The sequence below is a fragment of the Molothrus aeneus genome, chromosome 17 (assembly GCF_037042795.1).
Source record: "Molothrus aeneus isolate 106 chromosome 17, BPBGC_Maene_1.0, whole genome shotgun sequence".
In the NCBI taxonomy this organism is placed as follows: domain Eukaryota; kingdom Metazoa; phylum Chordata; class Aves; order Passeriformes; family Icteridae; genus Molothrus; species Molothrus aeneus.
Window position 1 is genome coordinate 7,574,538 of NC_089662.1, and position 27,593 is coordinate 7,602,130.

Genomic DNA, 27,593 nt, shown 5'->3' on the forward strand with positions numbered 1-27,593 from the left:
CCACACTGCTGGATCCCTGCCAGCCCCTGACAAATGATTTTGCCATTTCACAAGGGAAAGGAGACATTGATTAACTCCTGTACTTGCCTTTCTGGAAAGGTTATGGCTTAATTGGTCAAACTGGGGAGTCATAAATCATGTGCTGAAGGATCAGCAAAGATAAGAAAATTTTTGCCAGAATGTTGCAAAACACGTTTTGGTAGGAGGGAAGGAGGGATCTGGGTATGCCCATCCAGCTGTGGGGGCTGACAGCTCTGGAGTGCACAGAACCCTTCCAGGGAAACGATTCACCCTCCAGTCACAGGCCGGAAATTCCCCTTTTTGTTATCAGTTAAACTCAGGATTTGCAAAATATCCTTTTTTTTATTTTACTTATGGAAAAAGAAAACAACAGGAAAGTCATTGTTTGCTTTATTCAGAAGAATCATAATTCCATCTGGTTTGAAAAATGACTCTCCTTTTCACTGGAAAGTGCTATTTCTCCAACCTAAAAGCTGTAATGGGGGGGATAGAGCAGATCAGCTCTCAACAGGATGGAAAATTGAGCAAGGGAACTGTCAGGCTTGGCTTGGAATGATGCTGGAGGGAGAAAAGGTTTTTGGCTCTGGCAGTGAGCTGGGTCCCATCCAGATGGGCACGGCTCGCACTGGCCACATGGGCACACCCAGCTGTAGGGCATGGGGATGGGGAGCAGGGACATATCATGGAGAGGTAGAAATGTCCTGGCTCAGGGACCTTGGTGCCACTCAGGACGTGGCATTATTGGAGAATGGAACAAACTCGAGGCTCCACAGGACAGGCTGTGCAGACCTGTCCAGGTTCTCCAGGATGACTTTCAAACCAAAAGGAATGGGATGGACTCAGCGACCAGGATTTCAGTGGAGCTGGGACAGAATCATCAGTAGGGAAATCCGTGTTGAGCTGGGGAAGATGGAGTCTAAAAAAACTGTAGGGAGAAGTAAAGAGCAGACAACTGTGTAGGACCAGGAGTGGTGAGAGGCAGAGGTCCTGAGACAGGGCAGGGCCGGGGTCGGTGCCGTTAATGCTTCAGTAATGACCCAGACAGGAGGAGCGTGGCGCCCGCGGGGGGCAGCTGGGGCCGTGAGGAGCTCAGCGGGGCTTGGCTCTGGGATCTGGCAAAAACAAGGCTGAGGGGGGTATGAGTGATGCTCGGCCAGACTGGGATGGGCGAGTGCCCTTTGCCGAGGCGCAGCATCCCGCAGGGTGCGAGCCGTGACCGTGCTGGGCTGGGAGGAGGAGGAGGAGGAGGAGGAGGAGGGTGTTTTTCTGGAACGGCCTCCAAGGCAGAGATCGCTTCTCCTCTGATGTCTCTTGATTAGCTCATGCTGTGGCTGCCCAGGGGGGCGGCCGGCCAGGGCCTGGCCCCGCCAGTCGCCAGTCGGGGTCCCGCCTGCCATCACCCCCTCCCGGCTGCCCCAACAGGCTGAGCAGGGATGTGCCTGCGGGGACAGCGTCTCTGGGGACTTCGGGCTGCCTTGGGCTGGGATCGGCAGGGTCGCACCCAGACCAAATGGGTCCCAAAGGCTTCAGGACAGCACGTTCCCAAAACAGAGTGGGGAGGCTGGGCAGGATGACACCACTGTGCTCATGTACTGGGAGGGAGAACAGGAGACTGAGGCACTTAACCCTTACAAAAGGGTCCTTTTAGCAGGGCCAAGGTGCTGGCAGCAAGTAGGAGAGCCAGGCTGTGGGCACAGCCCATGTAGGGGGCACAGGGGGCATTCTTGGTGGCACCAGGTGCCTGTGGGCACTGTGCTGGGGTGGTGGGAACAGTTGGAACCTGGAACCCCAGCAGCTGGCTCTCAGTGGGACACAACTTCTCATTCTCCTCCATGAGGACCATCCAGGTGCTTCTCTTCAGGTTTATTAATGCTAATGGAGTTAGTCCTGTGTTAATGAGCACATACAAACCCAGGGCCCACTGCTGGGGCTCAGACAGGGCTGCAGCAGCAGCATAGGGATGGTAAAATCATCCAGTGGAGCAGGGAGCATAGTGAGTGACAGGAACATCTCACAGGTCTGCACTCCCCTAGGATACTCCAGGCACAGTTTCTAATGTGGGAACCCTCCCCACTGCCTGAGACAAGGTAGGGATAAAGGCACTTTATGGGAGGATTGCTACACATCTGGTAGATTGTGAATGAACCCTGTGAGCTGATGATGGAATTACTGCTGATCCATGGCAGGTAGAACACTAAGAACAGGGAACCAAAGATTCTTGGACTGAGGGTGGGGCAAGAAGTTCCAGCATCCCACCTCTGAGCATGGGAAGTCTCATCCAGTCTGTGATCTAGACTTATGCAGCTGGACAGAAACTGGAGGGACTGGTTACTTGGCATTTGCTTTAGTTGAACTTTCAGTGTGGTGGTTCTCCAGGTAAATGATCTGGTGGGCCTTTTCGGATGGGCAGGGTGGTCTGGGACTCTGGAGGTCCCTGGGCAAAGCCACGTTTGCTGCTGGGACTTCTTCCATGGAGTTCTGTGAATCTGAGTCTTCAGAGGAGAAACTGCTCTGGCTGGAAATCTGGAAGTACTGGGCAGCTTCTGCCTGTGGCCCCGCTGGTGCACCAGCTGTGCTGGGATCTGAGGCAGTCCCATGGGACACAGCAGTAGGACATGGTGGGTCAGCTCCTGGGAAGCGTGTCCAGGGAGGCAGGGTGACGGGACGCCTCCGACGGGGCTGGCTGCGCTCCTGGGTGAGGTGTCCTGTCGCTCCCAGGCCAGCTTTGCTCTTGGGCTTGGGATGGGGGGTGTCAGCAGAGATGTGGTGGTGAGAGGTGCAGGCATCCTGAGGCTCCAGCTGGCAGTGGGGCTGCAGAGAGCTCTGCTCCACACCCAGCGTGGAGCCAGGAGTGGTGCTGGGCTGGGACTGTCCCGGTCCCTGGGGCTGTCCTGGCCCCTCAGTGCTGGTTTCTGGCTGCTCTGCCAGCCCCCTGCCCCCCAGCACTGCTGGCTCGGGGCTGGGGGCTGCTCTGCACACCGGGACTTCCATGTGAGGAGCTGCAGACCCTGGGCTGGGGGGGCTGGAGGAGTCTCCGTGCCCGTCAGCTTGTGCTCCCCAGGCCTCCTGCAGTTCTGCCAGCATCTCCTCCAGGATCTGCCGGGTCTCCTGGTACTTGTGCTGTGCCTCTGTCCAGGCTGCCAACCCTTGGCTGCTCTGCATCCTGCGCACCTGAGCCTTCATCTCCTTCAGCTTCTCCAGGGCAAACTCCACCGAGAGCTTCTGGAAGGATCTCTGCAGGCACCGCAGTGCCTGGCCCTCCCCACGCTGCGCCCGGGCCGAGCACTGCCGGCAGTCCAGCTTCAGCCCTGCCACCTGCAAAAGAGGTGACAGTGGCTGCTTTCGTGGCCACCAGCAGTACCACGTCCTGCGGGGGGAGATCCCCTGCACCCACCTTGTTGGAGAACTGGACGAGCTCCTGCAGCATCTCCCGTTCTGCCTGCCGTCGCTCCAGCTGCTGGGAGAAGCTCATCAGCTTTGACTGGAAAAGGGCTGCAGACACTTGGAAGGCATCTGCCTCAGGGAATGTCCTGCCTCGGACCTTAGCTGCCTCCTGGCACAGGGTGAGGCCATGCTGGTACCAAGCCTGCAGGGACAGGAGGAGGGATCAGCTCCACACTTGGGAATGGTGCTGACCTGGGATACATGTGCAGAGTATGTGCAGGGTGATGCACTGCAGGTGGCATTTGGCATCGCCATTAGCCCATCCATCACCATTACAGCTGGATGGGAAACACTTCTGGGCAAGTGAGAACTAACAAAGCAATGGGATTCTCCAAATCTCTGCTCTGCCTGGCCTGGTTTAAAATGCACCCAATGCACCTCCTGTCCTAAGTGGGGTCACCATGCCTCACCCTCCCTGCAGTGCGTGTGACTAAAGGGCCTACACATCCAGGGGAACCAGAAGATCTTCATCACAATGTTATTTGTTGTCTGATGGATGCCCAGGCTTTGTAGGAAAAAGGATGGAGTGCAGCAAGGACAGCAGTCCCAGCCCAGCACACATCAAGGAACAGTGCAGCCACCCCCTCACAGGAGCAGGACTGCCCAGAGTCCCCACAATGCTGGGGACTCAACAGTCCCCAACTGTTGAGTGTGCAACTGCAGTGTGACTCAACAGATCAGGGACACTCAGTTCTGCCCAGAAGCCTCTTTCCAAACCCAGGGGATGTCTGTTACAGTAAAGCCCTTCCAGACATACTGTGGCCTGGGTGAGGAACTCCTTGAAGTGCTCGGTGGAGCCCTGGCAGCTGTCGGGACTCCAATCCTCGGTGCCCATCTCCTGCAGCCGAGCTGCTGCCTCCCCATCCAGCCAGGACCCCAGCTGTGAGAGAGCACAACAGGGATCAGGAGGGACCAGCCAGGGCAGCAGCAGCGTGTCCACAGCACCTCCCCTTCCTGCCCCAGCCCAGCACCCCAGCCCATGCTCAGTCACACACAGACACCTATAATGAAAATCAAAGCTCAGGCAATCCTGCCATTCTCCAGGCTTCTATCATCATCAAAAATAAAGGAAACGTGAGCAAAGCACTCAATCATGGAACAAGACAGAGGGCAAACTTCAACTTGTGGCACCCCAGGGACACCCAGCTCACCTTGCCAAACTGAGTCTCGAGCTCCCGGACCTTGCGGAGGAACTGCAGGCGCTCCAGGCAGCTGTTGGACTGGGACACGAGGTTGTGAAGTTCTTCCTCCAGCTGACTATACAGCCCCTCAGCCAACTCCATACCAGTCCTGGGGGTTGGGAGGAGAGAGGCCATCAGGGCCAGGTGCTGCCAGGTGAGCACAAAGTGGAGGGGAGCAGGTCTCTTGCCCAGCTCCAGCCTTGCAGGCACCTGGATATCTTCCCAAGCCATGGAGCAAATGGATAGCAGGGACCATGGGATGGGAAAGCCCCGTCTATCAGTACAGGGAGAGAAGGGAGCAGGAGGGAGCAGTGGAGCAGTGCTGCCTCAATGCATGACTATGGAGCAGCATGGTGTGACTGGAGCAGTGCGGTATCACCAGATGGGTGCAGCATTCCCGGCCGACAGCGACATCACCGGGTGAGTATGGAATGGCCCAGTTACAGCATGGCTGGAGAGTAACAGCATGGCCAGATGACGGCATCACTGGAGGAGTATGGCGCGTCCAGGTGGGGGTGACATTACTGGATGACTGCAGCATGGCCAGAGGAGCCATGCACGGCCAGATTGTGACATCACTGGATGAGTGTGGCACGGCCAGACAAGTGCACATCACCGGACGATCACGGCATGGCCAGAGGAGCACAGCACAGCAGAGCTGGCTGGGCGCGGCATGGCCGGGACTTGGCCCCCTCTAGTGGCTTTTCCCGAGCCCAGCCCAAGGCACTGCCGCCGGCATTGCAGAGCGCGACAGATCTGGCCTTGCCTGGGACAGGAGACCCTCTCAGGGATCTGGCCCCAGTGAGGATGAGGGGACTCCTGCAATGGGCTGTCCCAGACATGTGGTCCATGCTTCCAGAGCAGAATTGATCATGGCAATAGCTTGGGCTCACGGGGACCGGGCTGTCCATGGGGAGGTGGCTCTGTCAGCCAGCAGCAGGAGCAGGGGTCCCTGGCATTGTCCCCCCCCCGACCAGCAGAACTGCCCTGTCCTACCTGATGTGGTCGGAGGCGCAGAGGCGGGCGGCCTCCCTGCGCAGCCGGGCCAGCAGGAACCCCCCCTCGCGCTGCACCCGCACCAGCTGAGCGTCACTCAGCACCTTCTGCATCAGCTCCTGGTGCCTCCTGATGCCTGCAGCTGCATCCTGTGGAGGAAGGGAGGGTCAGAGGAGTCTCACCTGGGGCCTCACCTGGGGTCTCAGCCAGCACAGGGGCTGCTCCCCAGGCAGGAGCAGAGGGGACAGGGAACAGCCCCGTGGCCAAGAGCAGCCAGTCTGGGAATGGTTATGCCAAGTTTTGGGGAACTGGAGGGAAATGTTGCTGTGGCTGCACTGCAGATGGGCACATTGGGAATGTCCCCAACCTGTGGTGCTGCCACCCATTACCTGTGTCCCAGCCAGTGCATTGGTGTTCTGCAGCTCCTGGATGCAGTGCTGCAGCAGCTCCGATGCCCGCCTGAGGCTGGCTGTGAAGGGCTGCAGCTTCTGTGGGGGACACACACCGTGGGTCAGTGGGGGCAGCCTGCCCATGAGGAGGAGGAGGAAGAGGAGGAGAAGCACCAGGACAGAGCAGGAAATACTGTGAGGCACTGGGTTAAAACTGATGAGGAAGGGAGTGAGGAGGTGGATGGGCAGCTGCAGGCAGGAGCACCTAGGAAGGAGCTTGACCCTCCTTGTGCTCAGAGCTCTCCTGTTCATTCCCCTCTCCCAGCCCTCCCTGTTGCTTTTCCAGGGATGTGTGTGGGACACATAAGACGCAGTGGGGACAGAGGGACACAGGGGAGGTGAGGCAATGGCTCATGGCGTGGTAACAGACACCTGGAAGAATTGAACCCACTCGCCGTGGCAGTAGGGGAAGGCACCGTCCAGCTCTGGGGGCAGCTGGGAGCTGTCGACGTGGCGGCCCAGAGCCTTCAGCGATGTCAGGGTCTCCACCTGCAGGGCACAGGGCTTGTAAGGCTGCCTGGAGCAGAGAATAACCCCCTATTGCACCAGCTCAGGGGACGGGGACAGGCTCACCTGCACCCCAGACAGCTTCTCACGGTGGGAGACCAGCTCCTTCTCGGCCAGGAGCAGCATGCTGTGAATGCAGCCTGGAGACACACTCTGTGGGAGGCAGGGGAGAATCACCAGGGCAAACCCCACACAAAGCCCTCAGGTCACCCACGGCAGTGTGGGACTTTCCTAGGTCAGCTGAGGCTGGTGAGCTCATTGCAAAGGAAAAGGCTCCCACTCTAACTGGTGTAGGAGATGGAAACATCTCCCTCAGGCCATGACCTTGTCCCAGCCACCTTGCCTCCCTGGCAAAGGACCATGGGAAGAGCCTCATGAGTGAACCCCTTCTCTGACACCAGTGACACTTCTCCATGTGACGAGCATCAGGGCCAATGTGGGTTTTACTGGGCATACAAAGGCTGTGGCAGGGGGGACCCCATAGCCCCTGGACAGCACAGGGCACTCCTGTGGCACTACCTGGGCATTGGCACGAGGACTCTGCCATGACAGTGGATTGTCACTGCAGAGCCCATTTCCTGGTGAACTCACATATCAGGATACTGAAGGGCTCTTGGTGATGCCTGCTGAGTGATGGCAGGGCTCAGAAGGGACCTTCAGGGATCACATGGAGAGTGGGCACAGGGAGGCTCTGAGGGACCCCCAAAAGGAGGCAGCACTCCCTCCCAGACAGGGACACCCCTGGCATGTCTATGGCACAGGCACACAGAGCCTGGCATACCTGGACAGAGCGGAGGGCTGAGAATAGGACAGGAGCGGGCGGCTGCTTCCGGGCATCCACCACAACCGTCAGCCCAGCATCCTTTGCTTCTCGCCTCTCACCATTCTTCACTTCTTGCCTAGCGAGGGGAAACACAGCAGGAGTGGGGGTCCTTCCCTGGGACAGGGCCCTCTCAAAGCCCCCTCCCACATTCTGCACCCCCAGGCAGGCAGGAACCCACAGGCACAGGCAGTAGCCTCATCCCTGTGGGATGTCCCTGCCAAGGTCTCAGAGCACGTGCCTCTGGCAGGGGCATGGTCCAGGCACCTCAGGGATGTGCCCAAACCAGAGTGTGTGGGATGCTGGGAATCCATCCCAACTTAGCCTGGGAGCCCTGAGCCAGGCAGCAGCTGGGGGTCCCTGGCAGGTTGTGCAGGCTCTTACCTGGGGAGGGAGCAGAGGCAGAGGATGAGCCTTGCCAGCTCAGCAGCTGAGCACCACGCAGCCCGCCAGGCACTGCCACTGGTGGTCACCAGGAGGAGGGCCCTGCCCAGCCTGTCCGAGCTCCCTGTGGAGAAAGGGTGAGTGACTCCTCTGGCAGCCAGCTGCCAGACCTGAGCACCCCACAATGGGCTGGGGTAACCATCAGTGCTGCCTCAGCTCAGCCTGCCATGGTGCAGCCCCTCTGGCCCTTTGGGAGGAGGATAGCCAGCCCAGGGGTGCTCTTGGCATGAATGTCTGGAATTCCAGAGCTGGTGGGGACGTTTTTCCTGAGAAGATGGGTTTTGTTAATGCTTTTTGGTTCTTGGGAAAAAGAAGGAGCCAAATGTTTAGTGTTTGGCAGCTAAAGCTGAACAGCTTCACTGGAGAGGAATGGTGTGGGAGGGCTTGGGGCGGCTGGGACCGGGGCAGCTGCTCTGCACAGGCTGCCTGCATTTATGTTTTTAATGTTTTTGCCCAGCTGAAAAAAAATTTTCCGCTTGGAGTATTTCTGGCCTCCAGCAAAGCCCTGAAACCTTCCTGCAAAACACTCTCTCCAGCAGCCTGTGTTTCCATCCAGAGGCCTCTCCCGCCCATTCCCCAGGCTCATGGTGCCAGCAGTACCTGGCAGGCAGATGATGCCTGAGCGCAGCAGCCCAGCGTGCAGGTCCTGCCAGGCTGGAGGCTCCCGAACAGCAGTGCCAGTGCTGGGCACAGAGGGACCATTCTTGCAGCTGGAACTTTCCAGAGACCGTTCCTCCACAGGAGCAGCAGTGGCTGCATTCGTACCTGTGCACAGGGATAGAGGAGAGGGGAGCTGGTGACACTCAGCGAAGCAGAGGAATAGCAGAGCTCCAGCAGAGCCTGGTCAGGTGCCACAGCCCCACAGGATGGTACCTTTCCCTGCTGCCCTGGCTCTGCCCATCCTGGGTGAGTAGATGGCCGACATCTTCTTCCAGGCCCCCTCGTGCTGGCTGCTGACTCTTTCATCCTCGGGGGCTGCCCCAAGCCGCGTGCCCTTCAGGAAGGAGAACTTGTGGCTGGAACCTGGGGGGAGCCGGGGGCTGCCCCTCTGCACCAACCCCCCTCGGCCCGGCACCGCAGGAGCCGCTCGGCGGGACTGGCGGGTGAGGAGCATGGGGCTGCCAGCCCCCTTCCTGTGCTGTGTGGGGGTCTCACGGGGGGTGGCAGGGGGCAGCTCGGAGCCAGGGCTGTCGGGCTCCTCCAGGATGGCTGCCATCAGCCCAGAGCCGAAGCTCACTGGGTTCTGCAGCGCGGCCATGTAGGAGTCACGTTGGCGGCACTTTGGGCCATGTGACCCTGGCTCTTGGCTTATCTTACTCCCCAGGCACGGGCTGCAGGGACTCTCCTCTGAGCTCAGTGCTCCCCCACAGGGCCAAGAATCTGCTCCTGATCCCCCATTTGCCCAGGGGAGCATCTCGTCAGCCCCAGCCCTTATGCTCCCTGGAAGACAGGTGGGCAACAGGGATCTGGTCAGGACATCCAAGTCCTCCTGGGATTGCTCCAGCAGGTCCACATACTCCCCCTCCAGGTTCTGGCTGATGATTTCACTGAGGCTGGGCACAGCCAGCGTGGCTGGCTTCTTCCGCAGACCTGCCTGCTCCACCTTGATCAGTCCCGGGTATCGTCCCTGGCTTGACTTCCGAGAGGTGGCCTTGCAGCCTGGGATGGTGCCCACAATGTTGCTGTAGGGCGTGGGGACATTCACTGTGCCATGGAGCACAAGTGTGCCAGGTGCAGTCTCAGGAGCAGGTTCATGCCAGGCACCAGCGGGCACACTGTCAGCTCCAGCCCTGGGCTTGTCAGTGAACTCAGGCGTGGCAATCCGGCTCCATGGCAGTGGGGTGACGCCGTTCTCGGTGGCCACCAGGCAGGTGTGCAGGGGAGCCCCGGCCCAGCTGCTGTTCACCTCCTCCAGCCATGCGTTGGTGAAGAGCAGAGCGTGGGTGGCCTCGGGGACAGGTGTCTCCTCCACGGAGCGCAGGTCCAGGGAGAGGTGCTTGATGGTGACACGCGCTGTGTGCTCTTCACAGGGCTCTGCTTGCAGGTAGAAGTCCCCGGGGCGCAGCAGGAGGGGGTTGAGCGGTGCGAGGTGCACAACCACCTTCTCGTGCAGACACAAGGGCCAGCCTTCATGGAGAAAGATGCGGTTAAAGTAGGGAGCCTGGGAAGGAGGAAGAACACAGTGCATGAGGGAGCCCTGCCAGCTCGGTGCCTCCCAGCCACCCCCACATGCTCTTGCTGCCCAGCCCCGTGCCTCCCGTGATGAGGATGAAAGAGCCTGGTGACCCAATGCACGTCACTGAGCCAAGGCCCTGCAGCACAGCCCTGCAAGCCCACCCTGAGCCATGGCTATTCCCACAGAGGAGAGTCTACCCATGTGCTTACAGAGGGAAAACCCCTGCTTAAGCCTCTCTAGGATCAAGACAATATGACCCCAGAGTCCCTCTGCCCTTATTGCAGGAACCACATACGCTGGACAAATCCCAGGGAGCCGGGTGTGCCATGGTCCCCTCTGCAGGGAGCGGATGGGACAAGGAGTGGACGTGCAGGGAGGGAGCCCACAGGGCAGCGTGCCCATGCAGGCAGGACCCTTTAGGGCAAACCCCCGTGTCTGGGAGCGGCTCATGGGGGCACCGTGGTGGGGCACGGGGGCTTACACAGGCCGCCTGCCGCAGGCGCTCGAAGAGCCGCTTGGCAGGGATGAGGAACTGGAGCAGGCAGCAGAGCCCATCCCCCTGGTAGCTGGTCTCCAGCAGCCGAAACACCTGGCCCAGGACGGTGGGAGCCGTGGCTTCGAAGGGCGGGTAGAGGGCCTGGAGAGCACTTTGCACCGCCGCATCCAGTGACCCGGCATCCTGCGGGAGAGAGGCGAGTGTCGCTGGTGGGAGAGCGGCCCCACAGCAGGGACACCGTTCCGCCTGACCCGCTGTCTCTGCCCACCATCCCACGCTGCGCTGTGCCACTGTCGGGACCCTGGGATGCCCACACTGGCAATGCTGCTGAGCTCAGGGGCTCCAAACCCTCCTGGGCTGGAAACGGGAGGAGCCGGGATGGAGCACAGCAAGCACGGCGCAGCCGGGGCGGGTCCGGTTCCCAGCGCCGGGCTGTGGTTAAGGAGCCTGGGATAAGCCCCGAGGCAGCAGCCGCCTTGCTCGGCCGCCAGCCATGAGGAGGCAGAGGAGCCGCAGCAGCCGAGGGGTTAAGAGGAGTCAGACCAGACAGATCGTGGGGCTGTGCCGGGCTCCGCAGCTCGCTGCAGGAATGCAGCAGATGGGAGGAAGGACAAACATCTGAAGATGGATAGGGTGTTTTGGTCCAGACTCATTGCTGAATTCGCCAAACTCAGAATTATTCCTGTATTTTCTGGGAAGCGTTCTGCTGTGTTGCATCCCCCCGCACTGCCCCAGAGCAGGGTGAGGACACTGGGGCTGTGCCACCTGTGGACCAGCCGTTCCCAGTTCATTCTCTCAGTGCTGCAGGAGCTGGAGGCTGTGTGGCATGGCTGGTACATGGAGAGAACCCATCCCGCAGCTCCTGTGATGCCCGGGCTGCGCTCCTGGCAGCTCAGAGATGAGTCTGGCACACCTGTCAAGGGGACCCCATTGGTGAGTGGGGAAGAGCAGCATCCTCCAAGCAGCTGGGTCGTGCTCCCTCCCGTAAGAGCACCCAGGAAGTCTGGTGGGATTAGCTCAAGGTGAGCATTACTTTCAGGCAGCTAATCCCTGGTCCAGGAGCCCATACAGAGACAAAAGGGCCATGGTTAATTCAGCTTAATTAGTTTTAATGCGCTTTAGCTAAAGCACTTTACAGTCATGCTCTGGTTAATTCTTCATGACTTTTTTTCCATGTCTTGACACAGGAATCTCCTGCCCCTACACCTGACAGGAGAAGCCAGAGAGCTGGGCAGAAGATGAGGCAAGCCAGTCCCTTCTCAGGGCCCTGATCTGCCACTGTGTTTCCTGTCCAGGCTTTTTGCCCCTGGACCTTTCTCCTCAAGCTTTGTCTTATTGTGTACAGTTCCTAGAATGGACTGGAGACCTTACTCTGGAAGATCCCTGATGAAGGGCAAAGCCCAGCACCCCATTTCATATTGCTCCAGTGGGGCCCCGGTGCAGCCACCTGGTCCCCAGTGCTGAACCTAGCCAGGTGCCCACCACCTCCATGCCCAGCACTACCCAGCTGGACTTCCTCCCCATCCCAACACTGAGGCGAGGAGCCACAACAGCACAGGAGGATCTATCCAGCTCTGAATGCTGCCATGAGAGATGAGCCAGAACTGCCTGCCTTGCCTCCAACAGTCTTTTAAATCCTCCCACGGGTGGTGACTCCACCATTGCCTGGGCAGCCTGTGCCAGTGCTTGACAACTTATTCAGTGAAGAAATTTTTCTCTAGTATCCAGTCTAACCCTCCCCTGGCACCACTTGAGGCTGTTTCCTGTTGTCTTATCACCCAGGACTTCATGCAGTGGCAGGGACTGTGTGAGCCAATGTCAGTAGAGAACCAGGGACTGATAGAGGCACCAGACACAGCCTGAGTTGTGCTGGGGAATATTTTGGCCTGGAATGACTGACCAAAAATGTTTTCATGGAGTGTGACAAAGCACTTCATCACTGGGGGAGGCTTTTCGGGGTAACCATGGTGCAGCAGCTCCAAGTTTTTCGGCGAAGCTGCATCCGGGCCGGCCAGGAGCCCATAGGAATCCAAAAGCAGCCCCTCCACCCGCTGGGAGGGAGCTGGAACAAAGGCATTAGGGAGCATAAGGAGATTTACATTTGCAAAGCTATTTCCATTTTAATAAGCCAAAGCGCTGTTAAATAGAGATTGATATTTCTCCCCAAATACCCATATTTTTAAACTGGTTTACATCAACAAGACGGGCTGGGCTTTGGGGTTTTGGTGTGGTAAAGTTGTTTAACCCATGCCCGAAGCCACAGGGTGACTCAGCTCCAGCTCCTTTCTCCCCACTGCTCAGGAAGGAGAGGTTTGAGCCTGGGACCAGTCCTGAATACCAATTCCTCTGTCTGTCACCAGCTTTGGCAGGGCACGATGCAAGCGCTCAGCCCGGCCCAGAGCGGGGCCCGCGCTCAGCGCAGAGCCCGAGGCAACGGCACGTGCCGGCTGCGGTGAGCAGCGCCCCAATCGCTCTGCGAGCGTCCCCGGCGCTGGCACGGCTCACACGGCAGCTCCCGGCCGCTGCACGCCATCCCCCTCGCTAACTTTGCAGGGAAGTTTAAGCATCGCAGGATGCAGCCCCGCACACACCTGCCCAAGCGGCCACGGCCTCCTCCACACCTGATTCCCAAACTTGCACACCCAACCTCCACCTTCACATCTGTCTCTGCCTTCCCACCCACCTCTGCCCTGACACCCACCTCCACACCCACCTCTGCCTTTGCACCTCCTTCCCCCTTCGCTCCCGGCCTCCCTGTGCTGTCGTTCCCGCTGCCCACCCCGTACCCACCCGGTGCCCGCGGGATCGGCAGCCACGGGGAGGGGCAGCGGCAGGGACAGGGATTACTACCCCAGGGATTACCATGTTTCCCAGGAAGTGGCAGAGGGGCCGGGGGCCGCGGCACAGACCGTCCCGTCCCTCCTCCTCCTCCTCGCCGGCTCTCCCCGGCCCGGGGCTCCCGGCCGGTCCCCGTTCCGCCGGCGGCTCTTCCCGGCGCCGCCGCCTCCGGAGCCGCGGGCGGGGGCGGGCAGCCCCGGCCCCCCCGGTCCCCTCCGCCCGCCGCGCCTCTTCTGGGGGAAAAAAAGAAGAAACAAAAAAAAAAAAAAAAAAAGAAGAAGGAAAAGAAAGAAAAGAAAGAAAAGGCGAAGAAAGCGGGAGCGGGGCGGGGCGGGGGAGGGGAGGAGGGGGCTGGCGGGGGTGGCCCGGACAGAGCCGGGGGGGCGGTGGGCCGCTTTCCTGTGCCCGCCGGCGGGAGCCTCCCGCACGCTCCCGAGACCCGGCCCCCGGGGACAGTCCCCTGTGTGTCCCCGCGGGCGGGGGGCGGCCCCCGGCAGGATGGGATGGGATGGGATCGGAGTGGAGGGAGAAAGAGACCCTGAGCGGGTGCAGGAGGGGACTGTACCGGGGGTCCTCCCCCAGCCCCCGCCGTCCCCCCGGAGCAGCTGCAGGCGAAGGGTCCTGGAACACACCGGGAACACGCAGAGCTGTATGGGCATGTGTGTGTACGTGTGCATGTGTGCATACATGTGTTTGTACATGTGTGCAGATGTGCTCATACAGGAGTTTTGTACGGGGGTGTCCCTCTTTTCCAATCCATCCGGGGTCAGTGTGATTCCTCGGCAGTGGTCTGTGTCCTGGATGGATCCTGTGGCTCCCAGTTCCCATTCCTGAGTTGTCCCAAAAGCGCAGCATCAGGACAGTGAGTGCCTCTCTTGGGACTTTGAACTGTTCCAGGGATGGGAAGGACCTACTGAGGGGCAGGATCATGGGATTCAGCAACCAGAACTGTACAAAAACAACCAGCATAAGAGCCAAAGCCACAGATTTGTTCTTTCCTAAGGCAAAATGCTGCTTCACACAGCCCTGCCAGTCCTGGGCACAGACACCTCTCCCAGCCCCAGGCATGCTGGTCACAGCTCTCCCAGCCCCATGCACTGTGGGCACAGCATCACCAGCTCTGCCAGCCCTGCACAACACCCAGCACTCTCAGCCTCTCTGTGCCTTGCTCAGGCTGCAATCATTTCCACTGTTGCATTCGTGGGAATGGGCTCAAGGCCGGGACTGGGGCTGGGAAAGCACCGGGGCGGGTGGGACGGCCTCAGCGTGGGCTGCAGCCTGCCGGGGCTGTCTCGCTAGTGAACATTTGTCCAGGGATCAGCGAGCGGCCAAAGGACACGCTGTGAAAACAAGCCGAGACGGGAGGAGGTGCAGCTGGGCTGCTGGCGTGTGGGAGGGAGGACGGCGCCAGTGAGGCCTTCGCGTTCGCTTCCCATTTCCTTGGGAGCTGCTGAGAGCCTCCCGCTGCCCGTATGGATCACGAGTGCTGGTCCTGTGGGTGGGCAGAGGCTTGGCCATGGGTACCAGGCTGGGGTGCCCAGCTGAGCCCACCGCAGGACTGGCCCTTGGCTCCAAGCCAGCATCCCCAGTGCCAACTGGGACCAGCTGGGCAGCTCACCATCCCCACCAGCAGCCAATTGCTCCTGTAATTGCTCTAGTTCACTCACTAGCTTCAGGTTTTTCATAGTTCCTCTGAGTGCAGGGGAAGGTGAACTCAAGGCTGTGACCTTTTTTAATTGCATGGTCACCTCTGAAATGGACCCAAGAGCTGTGGCTCTTGCATCTCTTAATGGATAACAGGGCCAGGAGAGGGCGTTGAGGGCAGGGAGGAAGACAGTGTGACTGTGTCCTGGACCAGCACAAAGGATGGATCCCTCTGTGGTACAGGTAAGCAGGAAGAGAGAGATGCGGAGCTGAGCCCAGAGGGACCCCACACCCTGCACCCAGAGCAGCAGCTCCCCACCTGCACATTGAGGTGTCTCTTGCCACCTGTGCTCAGTCAGGACAACCTGCAGAGGTAATCAGCAGGTCTAGCTTTGCATCCCCACATCCCCCAGAACAGTTCCCCATGCCCTCTGGCCAGCCTCAGACAGCAAGGCTGAGAGTCAGGGTGCTGGGGAGCAAGTCCAGCAAAAGGCAGAGCTTCTGGGGGCCACCCGGGTGCCCCCGGGGCCCCTCACCCCATGAGCTCACCCTCCTCTGCTGCTCCCATTCTCCATGTCCTGTTTGTCCTCAGCAGCTGCTGGGACAGGCTGCATATGGCCTCTTGCCCTGCCCCTCTGCCGGCACAGAGCCACCATTCAGATCCCCCTAGGCTCTGCTCGAGGTCACAGTTCTTGCATTTTTATTTTTACTTTTCTGCAAAATCAACCCCTTTGGCTCTCTGTGTCCCCTTTTGTCTCCCATGAGGCTCCCAGACTGTGTCACAAGCTGGCGTGCTGCGAGAGGAGCCCGCCTGTCTGGGGGAATGCAGCCCTTGGCAGGGGGAGACACACTGAGTGCAGTGCTGGTCCCAAGGGTCCCCTGGGCTGTCACTGGATGCTGGGGTGGAGGGAGGGTGAGAATGCTGAGCCCAGCATCAGGGCTGGTCTCTGGGGTTGGCTGCTGGTGGGACCCTGGTGGCTCCTGCCCACATCCAGGGGCCATCCCCACATCTGCTGCTGGCTGTGCCCCATGGGGCTCTGAGTCTGTGAGCTCTGGGGTCTCTGGGTGTCCCTCCTGTCTGTGTTGGATCAAGTGGTCAGGGCTGGCGTCAGCAGTGACCCCACACTGGCCCAGAGCTCTTCGAGCTCCAAGAACAGATGAGGCTGGGTCATGCTGAGCCTGCAGCTGGGAAAACAACCGTGGAGGAGCCCCCACATGTTCCTCAGCTGTATTTTTAGTTGCTGCTGGGTCAGAGGCTGTCAGAGATGTGCAGGTGACAGTGGACAGCATCAGCTTTGGGACCACAAGCGGTGCAGTGGGCAGGAGCCGCAGCTCCCCACACCTCGATGACAGGGTTTCTCCGAGGCTGGTGAAGTCCCTGTTGGTCTAGGGACAACCACAGTTGCCACAGGTCCTGACCACAGCCCAGTTCTGTGGGTGACAATGAACTTGTCCTGGCTGGAAATGGGTAAGGGAGGTTTTATTTTGGGCTGATGACTTCTCTTTCCAAGTTCTCTCCAAACCCAGGCAGGCTGCTCTCACTTTTCTTGCTGAGACCGTGGGTTTTCCCTGGTGCTTCCCCAGCCCACATACACCTGCCAGTGTGAGGCTGGAGAGCAGCAGCAGTCCTGCCTCTGGCACTGGTACAAGCTGCCCGGGGAATTCCCGGGCTGGTAATGGCACCAGGGAACACAGATGTGTCTGGATTTCCTTGCAGATGGCAAAAATGGCTGGTGTCCTTGCTCACAGCCACAACCCAGCTCCTGTCACCCCTGGGTAGCCCCAGCACGTGGCTGCAGGGGGTCTTGAGCCACGGCACACGAGAGAGATGTGGAAAGAGAAGGGACAGGATGGGGAACTGCCCACACGTGCTGAGGAGCGTGTGGGGCCAGAGGGACTTCTGACCTGGGGAGCAGGGGGGGAGCCTATGGACAGTGGAGAGAGGGGTGTTGACCTGCAGTCCTGGGCAAAGGACAGCAGCAGCACAGGACTCCTCCTGGGCTTCTGGTTCCCATGTGACCATTCCCATTCCTTCTCCAGCAGCCTGGGGGAGCCAGCCTTTCCCCAGTGGAGCAGACCCCACACTCCCAGGACAGGCAGAGCAGCTCAGCAGAAGCCTTTACCCGTCCAAAGGGTTGGGGCCAGCAGGGCAGGATCTCATGTTCCATTCCCTCTGTCACCACTTGCAGGAAGCACTACCGGGACCGGCACATATGTTGAGCTTTAGATGTGGTTTTGGCTGCTCCTTGCCAAACACAGCAGTGTTTGGTCAGAGTTCGGCTCTTTGAAGGCTTGTTTTTCAGTTCAACTTCAAAATTTGCTCAAAGCCTGGGGGAAGACTTCCTGGTTTTGCTTCCTCTCTATGCTATTCCTTATAAAATTTCATTTCTCCTTATGGAAGAGTTCTGCTTCCTCCATGCTCTTCCTGAACATCTTGAACGTTGTTTTGTCACAGCCCTTCAGTGAGATGGGCTTGTCACCATGGCAGGTTTGGGATCTCCTGCTCTGAACTGAGCCAGACCCAGTTAAGAGCTGATGATGGGTGACAGGGAGGGTCACAATGCCAAGGAGGCTGTGAGTGAGGATTTGGCTTTTGCCTTTCTCCTTTGTTCTTGCATGTTTCTTTCTGGGCAAAAGGAGCTCTGGGCACAAGGAGCTCTGCTCACAGGCTCCTGGCTCCCAGCGATGGATTGGGCTGGCACTGATGGAGAGTCACTGTGGGTGGTGATGGTGGGTGCCTGTGGGACACAGCTCTTCCTTGGGTGGTTTGTCCCTCTCTGCAGGCACCATCCTTGCCATGTCCCTGTTTCCCAGGTCCCAGAGCTGACAGTGACTGCTGTGCCCCTTTCAAAAGCTGTAGCCACTCATACAAGCCTGGTGGGCATTTACTGGTTGTCTGACAGGCAGCCTGCAAGTGACCCTGCTGAAAACTTGTGGGACGAAAGGCAAAGGGGAACAGAATGCCTTGGTCTCTCTATCCTCGATCTTCACGTGCCGAGTTCCTGTAGCAGGAACTACATGGCCTCATCCCTTGGGGTCTCCTGAGGCTGCAGCCCCAAGGGATTGCTGTGCTTGAGCAACAGCTGCGTTTCACAACATCCTTAATAGGCTCAAGGATGTTGCCTCTGGCAGCCAGGACTTCCCTGGATCCAGCTTGAGATCTGCCTGCATCAGCAGCCATGGGTTTCCTGTGCCTGGACCCCAACAGGAAATGAAAGTAACTGAATCATTTCTTCTTCCCTCACTTTTGTCCTGCAAAGAGAGACCAGCCAGCCCAGCTCTCCTGGCTGGGGGAGCACAGGGGTGTTCCTCCCTCACACCTGCCTGGCTGCACTCAGCTCCTGCCCCTGTCTCCAGCCATCATGACAAGAGCTGGGACATATCAGGCCTCAGAAGTGATGTCTTTGGAGTTTGATCCTGGGGTGATGGATGTTTCCTCATCTCTATGGCTGCTCTGTACAGGAGCCCTGTGACAGGGTCTGGAAGTGACTACTGCAGGGCACTGCACTGAAGTAGTGGTACAGTTGTCCAGCCCAGGCAAATGCTCCTTTGCCAGCCCTGCTGGGTGTGGGGGTCCCTGTGATCTGCTCACATGAGGTGAGAAGCTGTGACCCGCCTTCTTTAGCCACTGCTGTGCCCCATGGCTGCTCTGGTGGCCCATGGCTGCTCTGGTGGCCCATGGCTACTCTGGTGCCCTTGGCAGGTCCATGGTGTGACAGAAGCAGCTCACAGAGTAGCCAGGAGAGCCATGGGACAGGGACAGAGATGGAGAGCAGCAGGGCTGGGACCCTGCTCCTGGGCAGTCCAGGCTGTTCCCAGCTTTTTCTGGGGGCAGGCTGCAGACATGTGGCTCTGTCAGGCTCAGCTGCCAGTGCCAAACCCAGCTCTGCTCCACTGAGCATCCACTGCTGCCACAGGCAGGGATTGCTGGCAGTGACAGAGAGCTGGAAACTAGGCTGTTGCCTCCCAGTTTCCACTGCTCCTTCCCTGCCTTCAGTGAGAGGCACCAGGTGTGCCTCTGTGCTGGGCCATGTGCCCACGGTGCCAGCAGCACAGCAGAGCAGGGTGGTGGCCAAGCAGGAAATCCTGGGGACGCCCCCCGTGGCTCCGCACACCACCATGACAAGCAGTTCCCTTTTTGGCAGGGATATAAAGGTGGTGTGGGCAGGGAGAGCCCAACATAGTGCAGCCTTGCAGGAAGCCAGGATGGGAATGCAGAGCGTGGCTGTGGCTTGTGGGGCACTGGCCTTGTGCCTGGCACTCAGCACAGCCACCAACCCCGGCTTCGTGGTGAGGATCACCCAGGCAGGCTTGGACTATGGTGGGTTCTGCTTCTGATTTCTCTCCTGACAGATGTGCTGGTGGCAGAGGTGTGGAGCCAGGTACCCTGTGAGAAGTGCAGGGTCCTGGGGCAGGATGGGAGATCCTTGGCCATGGGTGCCCATGTGAGGAGCACAGGGACAGGGTGGGGAAATCCTTGGCCAGGGGTGCCAAATGCACCATCAGCCAGGGCTTCCCCTGCTGCACCTGCCTGCCCCCTACACCAGAGCTTGATGGAGCCCCTGCAGAGGGGCCCAGCCCTGTGGGGTCTCAGGGAGCTGCAGCCAGGCAGTGTGGGAGGCTGGCACAGCAGGAGGGTGCTGGTCCCACAGCACATCCAGGCAGCTGAGCCGTGAGCCCTGGAGGAGGGAGCTGCAGAGGAGAGAGGAGCTGGGGAGTTTAGGGAGGGGCTGTGACAGAGATGGATGGGCCCCGTGCTGGTTTTATCGAGGCAGGCAGGGCCCTGGCTCCAGCAGAGCACAGTTATGGATTGAAATACACTGTGTGAGAAACAGCTCATTTACCAGGCAGCTCTGCCAGCCGTGTGAGAGAGAACGTGACTCCCCCTCTCAGACGGAGGCTGGGGTGCAGCACCCACTGATGCTGTGCTGCTCCCTAGGACATAACCTCCATCCATCTTCACCTGCTAGCAATGGGCATGGAGCAGCCCAGTGCCTCCGACCTCCCACACACCTCGCCTGGTTGGCAGCCTGGAAAGTGAGGACTAGGACACCTCTTTCATTTCTGCAGCCACCACCTTCCCCTGGGGCTGCAAGCAGGGCTCCAGGCAGCATTGCCTTTGTGCTCTCAGGGCTGTGTGCACAGAGGTTTGCTTTAAAGCCAGCCTGGGAGGCAGCATCACCTGGATCTCTCCTTTGATCCTTCTGCTGCATGCCCAGTGTGTGCTGCAGCTCCTGTGGCTGGAATGATGGAGTGGTGGAGTGACGCTGTCCCTGTGTCCCTGTAGCCCAAGAGCAGGGGATCGCGATCCTGGAGAAGGAGCTGGCCCAGCTGAAGCTGCCAGATATCTCAGGGGACTCTCGTGTCTTGCGTGTGGGGAAGGTACACTATGAGCTCTCCAGGTGAGCCCTGCCAGTGGTCTGGAGCCACCCACTGCCCCCTGACCCAGGCGAGGGACAGGAGGAGTGGGGAGGGTGGGGCCCCTGGAACAGTGAGGACCATCCTGTCCCCTCCACAGATCCCTGACATGTTGGCCCTGTTCATCCTGCTTGCCCTCTTTCCCTCCCTGATTTTCTTCCTCCCTCCCTAGACTTGTGCTTGGGACTGTGGAACCACTGTAACATGACTTTCCTTTTTATTTGTATATTTTTAGGCTGCGCCTTCGTGATTTCCAGTTGCCGTACTCACGGATTACCCCGATCTCCAACGTGGGCCTGCAGGTCTCCATCTCCAACGCCTTTGCTGAGCTGGACGGGGACTGGCGGGTGAAGTTTCTCTTTATGTGAGTGGCCAGCTCTTCCTCTCCCTATTCAGGCACCCACTCTGTGTCTCCCACTCTGGATCTGGACAAGTTTTTTCTCCTCCCCCTCTCCCTTCTGTTTTGGGCAGCTGTAACTTTGCTCCCCCAGATATGATGGATAAAACAGGGTGGGAGGCAGGTAAAAGGCATGTGAAGGTAGAGCTATACGTGGACCCTCAGGTCTCTCTTTCACCACCCCGACTTGCTCTCACTCCTCTCTGTGTAAAAGTTACCTCTCCTAGTTTATGTGCCATTGAAATTTGCTTCCCCTGAATCTAAACACTTTCCCAATCTACTCTGGATGCACCATACAAGGGGGAGACTGATCCAGACTGATTCATCCTCAAGCAGATTTGAGGTCTCTTCACCAGGCCTTGGCTTTGACAAACTTCCCTTTCTCATCCCCCTCTACCAGCAGCCGGGACCATGGATCTTTTGACCTGAAGGTGGAAAATATCTACATCAAAATTCTCCTGAGGCTGGGCAGTGACACCACTGGGAGGCCCACCATCAGCACCCCGGACTGCAGTGCCCACATCTCCAAAGTCCGGGTGCTCTTTTCTGGCAAGCTTGCGTATGTGATTTTACTGGAAGGTCTGGAAACACTGTGTGTTAGCCCACCTGCTATGGGAATGTGGTTCTGCCATTGGAATGTGGGCCTTGTGTGAGGAGTATGTTGTTGGCAAATCTGATGTTGCCTGGTCTTAAATCTGGCCTAAATTTCTTCTGCTGTGGCTGCACATTTAAGGGGGTGGGTTGGGTTTACCAGTGAGTCTGTTTTCAAATGTAAACCCTGGGGCAAAGCCAGATGCCAAATGGGTGTGGGAATGATGTTCCCAGGGGCTTGCATCTCTAGGGTCTCCCTTTCCTGGGCACATACTTCTGCAGTATGGAACTGAGCTAGGCAGGGCTTCTCTCTGTGTTTCTCTGCAGGTGGCTTTACAACCTCTTCCACCGCGTTATTGAGTCCAGGTTGCGAAAGATTTTGGAAGACAAGGTATGTGAGCAGTGGAGGGCAGGGCCCTGGGTTTTCTGGTGGTCTTTAACCCTCACTTGTGGGTGATGTGCTGGAAGGATCAGAGGTAGGGATGTAACTATAGCCAGAGCACATGACTGTGTTGCCAATTCAGTAAAACCAAAGGAATGGGCGTCGCAGGCTCCATAGGATAGAGTGACTCAGGCTGAATTTGAAACCTGGAGACTTTGCCAAAGCCCAGCATAATTGGTTCCTAATTAACAAAGACTTTTCTTTCCATGTGGTCAGTTAATTTGATCTTATGTCTCAGCCAAATTCATTGTAACCTGATCAGAGCTGTCCTTTAACCAGCCATATTCTGGAGGGCTTTGGGGAGCACTTGAGGGGAAACTCTCATTCCTGGATTTGAGACATTTGGTGTTTTGTTTTACTGAGGGGGTCAGGGAGTTCTGGTACCGCTGCCTACTACAGACACTGACGTGCAGGAGACCTGCAACAAGACACGGAAACAAGCTGTTAGCAATAATTACTACAAGGATAACTGGCATGAGTTACAGCCTCTCTGGATGTGAACCTTGCTTGGGAAGGAGGCATTTGGAGAACAGGCAAATCCCATTCCTGCAGCAGATCCCATCCTGCCCAGGCTCTATTCCCAATTCCATGCAACACCGTTCCCAAGTCCCCTGGGGTGTGTGGCAGCAGATGGTCTGGCAGCAGGAACAGCACCAGGGCTCAGAGGCCTTTTCTGCTGTTTTGTCACCTGGAAGGAGGACAGCTCTGGGACTGCAAAGGGACCCCACTGCCCTCTGTTCCTCCTCCAAACTCCCTCTGCCCCACACACATTCTTCATTGTCTTTGTGGAGTCATGGTGTGAGGGGCAATGGGCAGGAGAGGGCAGGAGCAGGGACTGAGCTGCACCCTGGGCACAGCTGGGCCTCGACCCAGGCCAGGCAGCCTGTGTCTGCCTCCTGCTGTTGCTGCAATGCTTGGGCAGTTCTAGTACTCCCAGTTCTGGGAGTCCATTCACAGGGAGATCCCTGTCACAGGGAAATCCAGGTCACAGAGAAATGAGGGTCATGGGGAAATCCCAGTCACTGGGACTGCATTCTTCTGCCTGCAGCGACATCCTCACAGGCAGCAATGGAGCATTTCCAGCACAGACAGAAAAATATCACTGGGGACAGGGAAGAGCTGCAACCTGCTGTCACTAAGGCCATGCCCAAAGCTGTGTCGCCTCCTCCTCCTCATCTCTGTCAGTGTGGTCGCTGCCCCTCCGCAGCGCTCCATCTGACCATCAGCTCTGTGGGCTGCATGCCCAGTCAGACAGATGACAGACAGATCCTGCCCGTGGTTGCTGTGATGTTACAGTGAAAACATTGAAAAGAGCTTGTGTGGATTTCCTCAGCCATCTGCAGGACAGTGCCCCGCAATAAATTTCCCAGGGTAGTGATTAGCCAGCAATAAAATCCCCACAAATGCCAGGGCTTCACTTGTGCATGACAGAGGCAGAGGGATGCACTCTCCTGTCCTGGCACACAGAACTGTAGGAACTGAGCAAAGCTCAGCTTCAGGGCACTCGGTGCTCCTGCCCCTGTGGGTGGGATAATCCTTTATGTTGTTCTTTCTCGGCCACGCCCTGGCTGCTCAGCACGGTTCATTCCTGCATGGGCCACATGAGATTTCCCTTCCGAGGGTCTCCCCAGAGCTGAACTGTGCTGAGGGAAACTGCTGCAGGCAGATGCTTGTAGGTATAAACCCTGCTTGTGTCTTGGACACTTAATGTGCTGCCTGATGAATGGAGGCAATCATCACTGTGTGCTCATTTACTTAAGCAAACTTTGTCAAGGAGCTGGGAGTGTGGCTGTGACCCGGCTGCCCCTGCTCAGCTCTGTGGCCTTTCTGTCCCACAGGTGTGTGACAATGTGGCCAAGTCTGTGCACAATGAGCTACAGAGCTACATCCGGACGCTGCCAGGTATTGGGGGGCTTTAAGTGGGTTTAGGAGCTGCTCTTCCTGGCTTTTCCCAGCCGTGAGGAAAGTTTTACTTTGTGTCCCCTCCCCATGTCCTGGTGTTCTGGCACCCAAGCTGGGAGCTGGGGAGCACCTTCTCAGCAGAGAGAAATCACTGTGTGTCCTGTCTGGCTGTGGGAATTCCTTCAGAATCTGTGCCCATGGACTTGGGGGGCTTTGGCTGCTTTAGCTGGGGGACACTAGCCACTTCTCAGGTCCAGGAGATGGTTTGTATTGCTGAGAAACATTGAGGAAGAAAATGTTTTTTCCTCTTCTAAAGAGAAGCAAGCAGAGGGGGCAGTTGGTAGTGAGTTGATGCACCAGGAAGCCAAATCATGGCACAGTCCAGATGCCAGCGGAGGCCATCTGCTGCCAGCTTTCCTGACCATCTCCTTACTCATCTCTCTTCCTTGTGTTTAGTCACAGCCAAGATAGATAACAAGTTTGGGATAGCTTATTCCTTGGTGGCACCCCCAAGAGCAACTGCCCAGTCTCTGGATGCAGACCTGAAGGTGAGAAGCAGCCCTGGGAACACTTGATTTGGCCAATGCCATTGCCAAAGGCAGGTGGGAGCCGAGGTTTTGGAACCTGCTGCAAATGCTGTTTGCCAGCGTGAGTCAGCAGGTGAGACCCACTGCTATTTGCAGCCCTTCTCCACGTCTCTCCCTCCTCCCAGGGTGAATTCTACTCCCTGGCCCACCGCTCCCCCGTCCCCTTCTCACCTCTGCCGCTGGCCTTCCCCTCGGATCACGAGCGCATGGTTTACTTTGGAGCCTCCAGCTACTTCTTCAACACAGCCGGCATTGCCTACCACAAGGCTGGGGAACTGGTCTTTGAAATCACAGAGGCCATGGTGAGTGGCATGAGTGGGACAGGGCAGGGAAAGAGGTTCCATTTGCTGAGGAGCTCCAGGAGCAGCCAGCAGTCCTGGAGAAGCCACAGAGAGAGAGCTGGGGGCTGTGGGATGAGGCTGTCAGACGTGGCAGGATTTGGGGATGCCATGGGCTGCTCTGTGCCACATTGCCCCAGTGTGACAATCGTCTCCCTGCAGATCCCAAAGGATGTAGAATTCAAGTTGGACACCTCTGTCTTCTCAGCCTTCATTCCCCAGGTGAGCAGTCTGGCCCTGCCTGCCCAGAGCTCCTGCACACACAGGCTTTGCTCTGTTCCAGGTGTTCTCCCCTGAGGACTGGGGGTTTGTGCCATCATTCCCATCCTCTCCTTACCCCCACACAGCTGGAGGAGATGTACCCCAATATGCCAATGAAGTTCAGGCTGTCCGCTCCCACTGCTCCATTCCTGACTATTGGACCAGGAGGAATCTCATTCCAGCCCATTGTGGATGCCCAGGCTTATGCCATCCTTCCCAACTCCAGCCTGGCTCCTCTCTTCCTCCTCAGCCTGGTGAGTTCAGACACAGCCTGTGGTGATGGGGCAGAAGGGAGTTTGAGCTGTGCCCTGTCCTGTTGCCCAGATCCTGCCAGGGGCGCACCCAGGTGCTGTCCAGGCACAGTGAGGGTGTCCCCAACTGAACAATTCCTGAGCTGACAAATGCCGGGTTTAATGCTGGATGCAGACACACCCCTGGATGGGCAGTGGTGTGTTTCAGCTGGTCAGGGCTGTTCCCCTGGGTGTCTGCTTTGGGCTGAGGTGGGGTGAGCACTGCCAGAGCTCTGTGCTCTCTCCCCAGACAGGGAACGTGTCCGCTGTCATCAACGTGAGATCCGGCCGCATAGTTGGGAGCCTGGATGTGGGCAGGTACAGAGGGGAGCAGCCACTGACTGGGCAGGGGGTGGCTGGGGGTCCTTCTGTTTTGGGTGCCCAGGGACAGAGAGGGGATGGGAAGGTCCCTGGGACGTGGGCTTGCTGTGGAGGGAAGGAATGAGCTGGAGCTGGAGGGAGTGGGATCTGCATGGCCATGGATGGGTGGGATTGCTCCCTCCCTTGGCACATCCTCCACAGCACCACTTCTGTCTCTGTGCAGGATCAGGCTCTCTCTGAAGGATTCAGCTGTTGGCACTTTCCAGGTAAGCTATCCTTGACCACAACCAGAGCCCCCAGCATGGAGCTGGCAGCCTGCTGGGGGCCAGGACAGGGACTCATTCCTCGCTGCCTCCCAACATGGGACCCCACACTGACCCAGCAGCCACCTCCTGCCTCAGCCTGCAAGGCTGGGAAAGGATGCAGAGCCTGATCCATTGCTGCTCTCACCCCAAACATTTCCTACACTGCCAGTGTGAACAGACAAAGCTGCTGGTCTCTGCAAAGTGTTGTGCACAGCCCAGCTTCTTGTCTCTTTTTAGAATTGTCCTCCAGTGCCCGCATGTCTCCTGTCCTGCAGACTAAAGCTTTTCCTCCCTCTCTCCCCACTCCCCAGGTACGAATGATGCAGTCCTTAATGAACATCCTGACTTCCAGTACCCTGCTCCCACGTCTCAATGGTGAGAACTCAATGAGGGGAACGAGGTTGCTGGAGCACCCCCGACTCAGGTTGCTCCATCCAAGGGGTCCCAGCTCACTAATTAAATCCTCATTGCCAAGGCTGATGCAGGGCAAAGTGTGTGCAGGAGGCGGCAGTGAAGCAGAGGGAGCCTCTTGCTGCTCTGACAGGCTCCCAGCAGCAAACGCAATGGAAAATATGAGCCCTGTGCAGATCCTAATGCTTTCCAGACCCTCTCCCCGAATCCCTGCATCTCCTGCCTCGCCAGCAGCTCAGACCAGAGTGGGGCTGGTGGCAGGAGTGGCCAAGGGGGCTGTCATGGCACAACAGGCAGCCCTTCTGTGGAGCTTGGCAGGAGTTTCCTCTGCCTGCCCCAGGAGCAGTGGAGGAGAGGAAAGGGCTGGGGGAAGGAGGTGGCCACCTTCTCTGAGTGCTCCGTGCTCCCTTGACTCCCATTCCCATGCCAGTGCAGACACATGTGTTGTCTTTTCCAGCCCGCTTAGATGAGGGCTTCCCTCTGCCACTTCTGGACAGGATTCAGCTCTCCAATATCCTTGTGAGGTTCCACCAGGTGAGTGAGAGGGAGCAGCTGGCCCCAACTGGGGCCCATCCTGCTGCCCACAAAGCCCTGCTTACCAGCACAGCCTCCAAATCCAGTTCCCTCAGCTGTGCTGGAAAGTGACAAATGGGAGGGTGCTCTTCACTGAGATCCCAATGGCCCAGCAGCAAACCAGAGCACAGGTCCCAATCCATTCTGCCTTCAGGGATGTGGTGGGCGCTGGGCACTGCAGCTGCCAGGGCCCGTAGCAGCCCAGCGCTTTCTCTCTTTCTCCCAGAATTTCCTGCTGCTTGGAGCAGACGTTCGCTTCCAGCCCCGGGGATGAAGACAGGGTGATGAGAGCCCTTCAGCACTAAATCTGCTCCATTCACCACTTTGCCCTTCCCTGCCTGAGCTGAAGACCACCAGTCCTGCCACTGTCCTGCATTGCTGCCTTGGCCCGGACCCTCCATCCTCCTGCTGGGGCCTCACCCAGTGCTACCATGAGCTGGGGGTCCCCTGCCCTGGGCCACCTGCTCCCCTCCTCCCTCTGAGCAGCAATAAAGGCGTCGGTGCTGGGGCTGTGCTCTTGGTGTCACTGTCTGCACCTCGGGCCACACAGGGCCATGTGGGAGCTGGATTGGGACCCCCTGGTTTGGCTGTTTGCATGGTCATTCCAAGGCACCACGGAACACCTGTGTCCTGCTCTCCTGTGCCTTCACTTCAGCCTTGGGGCAGTGGTTGAAAAAAGCACAGTGGAAAAGGCCCTTGGGGTGCTGTCAACAGCAGCTGAACATGAGCACCAGGTGGCCA

The 27,593-nt window shown here is 58.2% G+C and overlaps 2 protein-coding genes across 2 annotated transcripts; one reads left to right on the forward strand and one right to left on the reverse strand.

Moving 5' to 3' along the window:
- Positions 1-394: 394 nt before the first annotated feature.
- Positions 395-13,470, reverse strand: KIAA1755 (KIAA1755 ortholog). The gene is made up of 14 exons (XM_066561440.1): positions 13,397-13,470; positions 10,520-10,717; positions 8,736-10,023; positions 8,463-8,627; positions 7,803-7,926; positions 7,380-7,497; positions 6,665-6,751; positions 6,464-6,580; positions 6,032-6,130; positions 5,643-5,791; positions 4,617-4,755; positions 4,223-4,345; positions 3,416-3,607; positions 395-3,336 (listed from the first exon to the last, which is right to left on the reverse strand). The coding sequence occupies exons 1-14, from the start codon at positions 13,397-13,399 to the stop codon at positions 2,350-2,352; spliced, it is 3,789 nt and encodes a 1,262-aa protein (XP_066417537.1). The 5' UTR covers positions 13,400-13,470; the 3' UTR covers positions 395-2,349.
- A 5,752-nt stretch (positions 13,471-19,222) lies between these two features.
- Positions 19,223-27,240, forward strand: LOC136563994 (bactericidal permeability-increasing protein-like). The gene is made up of 15 exons (XM_066561717.1): positions 19,223-19,337; positions 20,304-20,418; positions 20,670-20,798; positions 21,235-21,390; positions 21,750-21,813; positions 23,703-23,766; positions 24,223-24,314; positions 24,479-24,655; positions 24,854-24,913; positions 25,039-25,206; positions 25,493-25,560; positions 25,787-25,829; positions 26,180-26,243; positions 26,737-26,813; positions 27,079-27,240. The coding sequence occupies exons 1-15, from the start codon at positions 19,223-19,225 to the stop codon at positions 27,124-27,126; spliced, it is 1,440 nt and encodes a 479-aa protein (XP_066417814.1). The 3' UTR covers positions 27,127-27,240.
- The last annotated feature ends 353 nt before the right edge of the window (positions 27,241-27,593 follow it).

Bases quoted from the DNA above. Each gene is read 5' to 3' on its own strand.
- KIAA1755 (XM_066561440.1), bottom strand. The intron at 4,756-5,642 runs GTAGGACAGGGC...CCCAACCCCCAG, and splicing joins TGCGCCTCCGACCACATCAG to GACTGGTATGGAGTTGGCTG. The intron at 3,337-3,415 runs GTGGGTGCAGGG...CCTCTTTTGCAG, and splicing joins TCGTCCAGTTCTCCAACAAG to GTGGCAGGGCTGAAGCTGGA.
- LOC136563994 (XM_066561717.1), top strand. From the start codon at position 19,223: ATGGGAATGCAGAGCGTGGCTGTGGCTTGTGGGGCACTGGCCTTGTGC. The intron at 26,244-26,736 runs GTGAGAACTCAA...TGTCTTTTCCAG, and splicing joins CCTGCTCCCACGTCTCAATG to CCCGCTTAGATGAGGGCTTC. The intron at 26,814-27,078 runs GTGAGTGAGAGG...TCTTTCTCCCAG, and splicing joins TCCTTGTGAGGTTCCACCAG to AATTTCCTGCTGCTTGGAGC.